Source organism: Sphaerodactylus townsendi, linkage group LG17 (genome assembly GCF_021028975.2).
Source record: "Sphaerodactylus townsendi isolate TG3544 linkage group LG17, MPM_Stown_v2.3, whole genome shotgun sequence".
NCBI lineage: Eukaryota > Metazoa > Chordata > Lepidosauria > Squamata > Sphaerodactylidae > Sphaerodactylus > Sphaerodactylus townsendi.
Genome location: NC_059441.1, coordinates 9,116,906 through 9,126,633, shown reverse-complemented (window position 1 = coordinate 9,126,633; position 9,728 = coordinate 9,116,906). Strand labels below are relative to the sequence as shown.

The window sequence follows — 9,728 nt, the reverse complement described above, 5'->3', positions numbered from 1 at the left end:
GTCATTCAACTAAAAAGAAATGAAGGGCTACTTTCTTTGGCCAGATAAACTTATCATTGGGTCATCACTTGGCTAAGATTGCAACACTTCCACGGTGAACCAATCTGGCTGCCGACCAGGACTTTCCCAGCCCCTCCCTTACCTGAATAGCACTTGAAAATTCAGGGCAGCTCCGGTTACATTTGCATATAGCTGAGTACTCGGAGAGCACCTGTATCAAAGAGATGTTCAGCCGAGACTTTTGAATCTCTCCTGAGTTTGATAGTCAAAGAGCAGACCTTTGTCCTCTGCCTAGGAAGCGGAGTTTCTCTTCCCCTGCCACAAAGATGTACAGTTCGAGGAAGAAACTCTTTGGGCAGGCCCTGCGTCTCCTGGCAGTCGGGAGCTTGATGCTGCTCGCTACGGTGGTCCTGAAATACACCTCTTGGGAGTGCGAATTCAACGACCTGGGCGAGGACACCAAAGACCCCCGGACGCAACGGTGCAAGGACCAACTCTACCAGTCTCTGAGGCTCTCCCCCAAGAACGAGGCCAACTGCTCTCTGATCACCAGAGGAGATGCCAGCACTGTGCAAGAGACGCTGCTGCGGAGACTGCAACAGAAAAACCAGAGGGTCTCGCTAAACGAGAAGGATTACTTGGACCTGACCCAGAACTGCGGGCTCTTCAAAGAAAGCAGGAGGTTCGTCCAGTTCCCGCTGAGCAAAGAGGAAGAGGACTTCCCCGTCGCTTATTCCATGGTGATCCATGAGAAGATTGAGATGTTTGAAAGACTGCTACGGTCCATCTACGCCCCTCAGAACATCTACTGCGTCCACGTGGACAGGAAGGCCCCCGACGCTTTCAAAGAGGCCGTCCGCGCGATCGCCTCTTGTTTTGAGAACGTCTTCGTCGCATCTCGGCTGGAAGAGGTGGTCTATGCCTCGTGGTCCAGGGTCCAAGCCGACCTGAACTGCATGGGGGATCTCCTGGCGAGCAAAGTCCGGTGGAGGTACCTGCTGAACACCTGCGGGACCGATTTCCCCATCAAGACCAACGCGGAGATCGTCCGCGCCTTGAAAGCGCTGAACCTGCAGAACAATATGGAATCGGAGAGACCTTCGTCTGGGAAAATGCTGCGCTGGAAATATCGCCATGAGGTGACGGATTCTGTGTCGCGGACCGATACCGAGAAGAGCCCCCCACCACACTCAATCCAGATGTTCACCGGCAGTGCGTACATCGTGGTCACGAGGGAGTTCGTTCAACACATCCTTGAAGACCCGATAGCAAAAGAATTCCTGGAGTGGAGCAAGGACACTTACAGTCCAGACGAGCATCTTTGGGCCACTCTGCACCGGATGCCTGGAATTCCCGGATCCGTGCCTGCCAACGATAAATATGACCTCACGGACATGAACGCCATCGCGAGGGTGGTGAAGTGGTCGTATTTAGAGGGGGACATGGCCAAAGGGGCCCCATACCCTCCATGCACAGGTGTTTCCCGGAGGGCGGTGTGCGTCTACGGAGTGGGCGACCTGCAATGGATGCTAGCTCAACACCATCTCCTAGCCAACAAATTTGACCCCACAGTGGACGAATACGCCCTACAGTGTCTGGAAGAGTATCTTAGGTACAAGGCGATATACGGGAAGGTGCTCTGACGAGGCCGTTCATCCATAAGGGGACTAGCTAGGGAGAACCTGGGACATTTCCTACGCATCACAACCTGGGACATTTCCCGCCACACAACAACAGCGGCCACTTCTGATCGTGGCTGTGATTGTGTGACTTTAACGGGTCAAAGGGCGATGCAAAAGAAAAGGTAAAAAGTTGGCGGCGGGGCGGGGTGGGGAGGACAGGAGGAGACATTCCAGAACGCGCCGTTTCATAAGCATTGGCGGCGAAGGCTAGAGTTAAAACTCAGTCTGTTTTAAGCCAGTTCTTTGCCTGCGTGGAGCCTCCTGACCGTTTCAGCCCAGCTGCTTTGGTGCCTTCGTGACAAAGGTTTGCAAAGAAACGTGCTTGGCCCCTCTGCCTTTCTCCTTGTCTGCTCAAAGCTCAGAGATGGGGAAAGATCCATCCCAAGATGGGCAGCCGGGATTCAGCAACATCTATGGTACGTTCCCCATCCCAAACCGTTCAAGCCGCACGAGGTTTAGCTGGTGGGAATGCAGTAGCTAGCCGCGAAGTAAATAACAGGCTGTGATGAGTAGAAGAAGAAGAAGAAGAGTTTGGATTTATATCCCCCTTTCTCTCCTGTAGGAGACTCAAAGGGGCTGACAATCTCCTTGCCCTTCCCCCGTCCTCACAACAAACACCCTGTGAGGTAGGTGGGGCTGAGGGAGCTCCGAGAAGCTGTGACTAGCCCAAGGTCACCCAGCTGGCGTGTGTGGGAGTGCACAGGCTAATCTGAATTCCCCAGATCAGCCTCCACAGCTCAGGCAGCAGAGCGGGGAATCAAACCTGGTTCCTCCAGATAAGCATGCACCTGCTCTTAACCTCCTACACCACTGGGCCGACATCACTTTTCCAGTCTCTCTGGAGCGGTAGAGACTTCCAGAGGTTTTTTTTTGTTTTTAACAAAGCCAGAAGAATAAATTGGTGGGCTTTGGTTTTGTAGAAACTGTTTTGTGGATGTCGAGTCGGTAAAGGCTGGTCTGTAAAGTTCTTCTGAGGAACTGCTTCCTGATGCTAATTTTTTTTTTTCCTGGCTGCAAACCTCAGACTTGTTTTAATTTTTGTACACCTCAACTTTTTGCCCCTGATGGGGACCCCAAGAAGCTTACATTCTGCTGTGCGTTTTGATTGTGTGTGTACTGGCATGGCAGGGGGTTGGACTTGATGGCCCTTGGGGGTCTCTTCCAACTCTATGATTTGTTTTATCCTAACAGCAGCCCTGTGAGGTAGGCTAGCGAGTGCTCAGCAATCTGTCTCATCTCACCCCTTAGGTGCCAAACTCGCAGCCCTCCAGATGTTATGGACTACGGTTCCCCTCACCCCCTGCCAGCATGATGCTGGCAGGGGATGATGGGAACTGTAGTCCATAACATCTGGAGGGGCGCGAGTTTGACACCTGTGCCTTAGGGCATCAACCAGAGCGTGGCTTTTCCCATCATGGCTGCGGCTCTGAACAGGCTCCCTGAAGTCCCCATAACTTCAAAATCTTCAGGACGCCCTGCAAGGCCCGTTTGCCCAGGGTCTGAACAAGGCGTCTCTTGAGAGGAGAGGTGGGAGGGATTGGGAGTTTCCTATTTTATTCTGGTTCTAACTGAAAACGTCTTAAACTGGTGGGTTTTCTGGTGGGTTTTCCGGGCTGTGTGGCCGTGGTCTGGTAGATCTTGTTCCTGACATTTCGCCTGCATCTGTGGCCGGCATCTTCAGAGGTGTCTCACGGAGGGAAGTCTGCTACACACTGTGTCTTAAACTACCATTGCAAACTTCTTTGAACCATGAGGAAAGGTGGGATATAAACAGTTTAAGAACATAAGGACATAAGAACTAGCCTGCTAGATCAGACCAGAGAGTCCATCTAGTCCAGCACTCTGCTACTTGCAGTGGCCCACCAGGTGCCTTTGGGAGCTCACCGGCAGGAGGTGAAAGCAAGGGCCTTCTGCGGCTGCTGCTGCTCCCGAGCACCTGGTCTGCTAAGGCATTTGCAATCTCAGATCAAGGAGGATCAAGATTGGGAGCCATAAATCAACTTCTCCTCCCTAAATCTGTCCAAGCCCCTTTTAAAGCTATCCAGGTTAGTGGCCATCACCCCCTCCTGTGGCAGCATATTCCAAACACCAATCACACGTTGCGTGAAGAAGTGTTTCCTTTGATTAGTCCTAATTCTTCCCCCCAGCATTTTCAATGGATGCCCCCTGGTTCTAGTATTGTGAGAAAGAGAGAAAAATTTCTCTCTGTCAACATTTTCTACCCCATGCATAATTTTATAGACTTCAATCATATCCTTCCCTCAGACGTCTCCTCTCCAAACTAAAGGGAGGAGGAAGAACTAAGTCTGCAGTTTTGATGTTCTATCTAGGATGACTGAGGAAATGCTCCGTGTTAAGGGTTTTCTGTCAATGTATTATTGAAGGCTGTCATGGCTGGATTCAACTGGTTGTTGTGAGCTTTCTGGGCTGTGTGGCCGTGGTCTGGTAACTCTTGTTCCTAACCTTTTGCCTGCATCTGTGGCTGGCATCTTCAGAGGTGTATCACAGTGTGTAACAGACTTCTCTCTGTGATACACCTCTGAAGATGCCAGCCACAGATGCAGGCAAAACGTTAGGAACAAGAGCTACCAGACCACGGTCGCACAGCCCGGGAAACCCACAACCACCGGTTTTCTGTCAGTTGCTGTTACTCTACTATGTATGTATATGATCTACGACAGTGATGGCGAACCTTTTCAAGACCGAGTGCCCAAATTGCAACCCAAAACCCACTTATTTATCCCAAAGTGCCAACATGGCAATTTAACCTGAATACTGGGGTTTTAAGTTTAGAAAAACAGTTGACTCCGAGGCATGCGTTACTCAGGAGTAAGCTTGGTGGTAGTCGGTGGCTTTGCTTTGAAGCAACCGTGCAACTCTTCCAACGGGTGAATCACAACCCTAGGAGGGTTTACTCAGAAGCAAGCCCCATTGCCAGCAACTGAGCTTACTCCCAGGTAAAGGATTGCGCTTTAGTTCTTTGCATGAAAATCAGTGGGGTTTAACAGCGCTTAACAGGGTTACCTACACTGCTTCCCCAAAACTAGGTCTTAGGCTTAATGCTAATAATCGAGCCCAGCAGCCCAGGCCAGCCTAGATATGTGGGGGGGGGGGGACTCTGTGTGTGCCCACAGAGAGGGCTCTGAGTGCCACCTCTGGCACCCGTGCCATAGGTTCGCCACCACTGATCTACGAGATATTACACAGAGGTGTTTGTGTGTGTGTGTGTGTGTGGAGAAGTCCTGCTTTTTGCAGACCGATATGTATTTCCATAAATGTAATTCAAGGTCACTTGTCTTCAATTCCTTGCTCTTTCCCTTATTCATCAATTTTTTTTGGTAAAAATGCAAGTTTGGCTTAGTCAAGGTCACCCTACGGGAACACGACAATAAAATAATGCAAACCCATTTTTGCCCTCTCGTTCTTTGTTATGCCATTACATTCACAGGGGAGGTGTGCCTGGAATCAGCCTAGAGCAGGGGTAGGGAACCTGCGGCTCTCCAGATGTTCAGGAACTACAATTCCCATCAGCCTCTGTCAGCATGGCCAATTGGCCATGCTGGTAGGGGCTGATGGGAATTGTAGTTCCTGAACATCTGGAGAGCCGCAGGTTCCCTACCCCTGGCCTAGAGCATAGGTGTCAAACTCACGGCCCTCCAGATGTTATGGACTACAGTTCCCATCATCCCCTGCCAGCATGATGCTGGCAGGGGATGATGGGAACTGTAGTCCATGACATCTGGAGGGCCGTGAGTTTGACACCTATGACCTAGAGCATTCCACTTTTACCCAATGGCTCTGTGGCAACCACAGTGTAGTTACAAAGTGGGGCAAAGAGCACGATGCAGGGATACGACGTGCAATAAAGATCTGCATGGGCGATTGCTCACAGAGGGAGGGAGGGTACGTTCCAGCTGCTCACTCCAGGTGCCTCATGTGCGCGAGCATCTGATCGCAGATATCACAACTGCTCCGCGACTGAACAAAACTGTTCCCAACTTGCAAGAGCGATTGGGAACATGTTCTGATCTGCTCTCGTTCCCCCAGCCAGCGGGAGGAGCAGGGACGAGAATGACACAGCCACTACAGGCGAGAGAGGGGCGCTGTCCAACCAAAATAGTTAGCCTATTATCCTGCCAAACAGGATTGTCCGGGTTGGCGTTTGTCTGTGAAGCGCTGCAAGCCACGGCATCATTTAAAGCCAATTCTGGATAAACAAAGCTTTTACATTGCCTTTGGGCTTATACTTGCAGGGCAGGGGCACAGGTTTCGATTGCACCTGCAGGTAGAGGTGTAGAGACTGGGAGAAACAGAGACAGAGGCCAAGACTTTGTCCTAACCCCTGGAGAAAGATATAGGTAAAGGCCTGAAGCTCTCCTCCTAGAACAGCAGACCAAATACACACCCAGTTTAGAAGAAGAAGAGTTGGATTTATATCCCCCCTTTCTTTCCTCTAAGGCAGGGGTCTTCAAACTATGGCCCTCCAGATGTTCATGGACTACAATTCCCATCAGCCCCTGCCAGCATGGCCAAGTGGCAGGGCTGATGGGAATTGTAGTTCATGAACATCTGGGGGGGGCATAGTTTGAAGACCCCTGCTCTAAGTAGACTGAAAGGGGCTTACAAACTCCTTTCCCTTCCTCTCCCCACAACAAACACCTTGTGAGGTGGGTGGGGCTGAGAGAGCTCTGAAGAACTGACTAGCCCAAGGTCACCCAGCTGGTGTGGGTTGGGAGTGCACAAGCTAATCTAGTTCACCAGATAAGCCTCCACAGCTCAAGCGGCAGAGCGGAGAATCAAACTCGGTTCTCCAGATTAGAGTGCACCTGCTCTTAACCACTATACCATGTTTGCATGCCAGGGTTGGTTAGCTATCCAGGTACCTCTCTTCCCCCTCTCCAGCCCCTGCTTTTGTGGAGTTGAGCCACAGGAAACCTCCACAGCTCAAGCGGTAGAACGTGGAATCATACCCAGTTCTCCAGATTAGAGTGCACCTGCTCTTAACCGCAACACCACGCTGGCTCTCCAGTGAACGCTCCCCTGCTTGGCTGGAATACCTTCGCAAACCTCGACTGTCAGAAAATACGTCAGTGGAAGTGTTTAGGATGAGCTCCAGGGAGAAGAATAGGAATTACGCCGGCTTTAGGTTTGTAGATTCAGGCACACAAAACCAACAACTCCTTTGAGTACACACTAGAATTCCTTGCCCCATTGGCTTTCCGCTTACCGAAAGCTTAGCGGCCTACGCTCACAGGCACCTCGGAACAAAAAGCGTGTTTACCCTTTGCACTGTTAGTTAAAGACTGGCGATATCTGTGTTCTATGAACCCAAGGAGCAAGAATTAAGATAAAGGACAAAAGCCTCCGGCCTCGTTTCCCAACCTAATCGTGACCCTGCCTTCCGGAGTTAGGGAGTTGCTTCTCCGATAACAGTTCCGTTTGCGCTGTAAAATAAATTAAGATTGGACAACGTCCACCTTCTCGGCTTCCTCTTGGCAGGCCAAGGGCTGTTTTGAGGTACAAGATGCCCAAACGAGCAAACAGCGTGTATACGAGGGAGAGATGAGGAAGGGGAAATGAGTCAGAAAGAGATTGAAACAAAGGTGAGCAGGGTTGTAGAAGAAGAAGAAGAAGAAGAGTTTGGATTTATATCCCCCCTTTCTCTCCTGTAGGAGACTCAAAGGGGCTGACAATCTCCTTGCCCTTCCCCCCTCACAACAAACACCCTGTGAGGTAGGTGGGCCTGAGAGAGCTCCGAGAAGCTGTGACTAGCCCAAGGTCACCCAGCTGGCGTGTGTGGGAGTGCACAGGCTAATCTGAATTCCCCAGATAAGCCTCCACAGTTCAGGCGGCAGAGCTGGGAATCAAACCCGGTTCCTCCAGATTAGATACACGAGCTCTTAACCTCCTACGCCACTGCTGCTCCTGTAGGACACCTGGATTCTACAAGGAACTCTAACCTGACTTGGATGGCCGAGGATTGCTCAGTTTTGGGAGACTTTGGAAGCTGAGCAGAGTCAACACCAGAGGTGGGATCCAGCAGGTTCTCACCAGTTCCCGAGAGTGGGTTACTAATTATTTGTGCGTGCCAAGAGGGGGTTTCTAATTGGGTCTGCTTTTCCGTTTGAAATCCCATTAGGTCCAAAAATCATCGAGTCCAGTTGTTTCCTATGTGGCTGGTTAGCGAAGGTAGAAAACGGGATCATTCTCCCTGTTGGGCTGTTTTAAAAACATGCTTTAGAAATATGGTAAAGTTCCTTGTTTCAGGAAAGTATCCTCCTTTTGATTTCTAGAAACAAAATTAAGTATTTGAAAGTATTAAGTATTTGACAGGCAGCCAATTAGAGGAGAAGTAGTTGTTTCTGTTGGCAGTAGACGATAGGACTTGCTATAATGAGCTTAAATTATGGACAGAAAATTATGGACAGAAAGATACCAGCTGGAAATTAGGAACTTTTTTTTAACAGTAAGAGTTTTTTACAGTAACAGAGAAATTATTAACGCCCCACCCCCGTCATGCCCGCCCCCGCCCCCGGAATGCCCGGCCACGCCCCCATCATGCCCCGCCCAGCCCCATTGGCGCTATGCCACTGTTTGAATCCCACCACCATGGGAACCTGTTACTAAAATTTTTGGATCCCACCACTGGTCAACACTGGTGAGTACTTGGTCGCAAGACCACCAAGGAAGTCTAGGGTTGCTACACAGAAACTAATCACCTTATCTTATCTCTTGCCTTGAAAACCTGATAAGTTGGCTGCACCTTGACCGCACGTTCTACCAGCATCATGAGAAACTGCGTATGTCTAGCATGGAGAAGACCAGGTCAACGGGAGAAGGGATTGCGTTCTTCAAATACCTGCATGGTTGTCATGAGGAAGAGAAGAAGAGTTGGATTTATATCCCCCCCTTTCTCTCCTGCAGGAGACTCAAAGGGGCTTACAAACTCCTTTCACTTCCCGCCCCCCCCCCCCCCCCCACAACAAACACCCTGTGAGGTAGGTGGGGTTAAGAGAGCTCCAGAGACTAGCCCAAGGTCACCCAGCTGGCGTGTGTTGGGAGTGCACAGGCTAATCTAGCTCACCAGGTAAGCCTCCACAGCTCAAGTGGCAGAGCGGGGAATCAAACCCGGTTCTCCAGATTAGAGCGCACCTGCTCTTAACCACGACGCCACACCGAGTCCAAACTTTTTGATTCCTTCTTCCAAAATAAAAAACCTCCATTCACTCACTGTTTAACAGACGCAGGTAAGTAACACACTCACTTTATCAATCGTCAGTTGCAAAGTCAATGTTTATTTTATGAAATAAATGTGCACTATGTAAAAGAAAACCGCAAGAACGGCTCACCCCAACCTGACGGGAATTCCCGGTGTGGCTACAGGAGGAAATCGCATCACAGAGCGATAATGCTCCATGGCTTTTCGAAAAGCAAACGTCCACAAATCCAGGATGGGATTGCGGAAATAATGGATCAGCTAAGACCAATACCACAATCCAACATGAGGGCAGGCATGTCGAAACCCACCTGTGCTTGGTATCTAAGGTGTTGCTGGACTACATACTGCTCTTCCACTGTAAATCAGTGCGGTGTAGTGGTTAAGAGCAGGTGGATTCTAATCTGGAGAACCGGGTTTGATTCCCCACTCCTCCGCCTGAGTGGCAGAGGCTTATCTGGTGAACCAGATGCATTTCCACACTCCTACATTCCTGCTGGGTGACCTTGGGCTAGTCACAGTTCTCTCCGAATTCTCTCAGCCTCACCAGGTGTCTGTGGTGGGGAGAGGAAGGGAAAGGAGCTTGTAGGCTACCTTAAATCTCATTACAGGAGAGAAAGGTGGGGTATAAATCCAAACTGTTCGTCTTCGGAGCAGCAGTGGCGTAGGAGGTTAAGAGCTCGTGTGTCTAATCTGGAGGAACCGGGTTTGATTCCCAGCTCTGCCGTCTGAGCTGTGGAGGCTTATCTGGGGAATTCAGAATAGCCTGTGCGCTCCCACACACGCCAGCTGGGTGACCTTGGGCTAGTCACAGCTTCTCGGAGCTCTCT

At 50.4% G+C, this 9,728-nt stretch overlaps 1 protein-coding gene across 1 annotated transcript; it reads left to right on the top strand.

Moving 5' to 3' along the window:
- Nucleotides 1-204: 204 nt before the first annotated feature.
- Nucleotides 205-2,201, top strand: GCNT3 (glucosaminyl (N-acetyl) transferase 3, mucin type). The gene has a single exon (XM_048481940.1). The coding sequence runs from the start codon at nt 327-329 to the stop codon at nt 1,641-1,643; it is 1,317 nt and encodes a 438-aa protein (XP_048337897.1). The 5' UTR covers nt 205-326; the 3' UTR covers nt 1,644-2,201.
- Nucleotides 2,202-9,728: the final 7,527 nt, after the last annotated feature.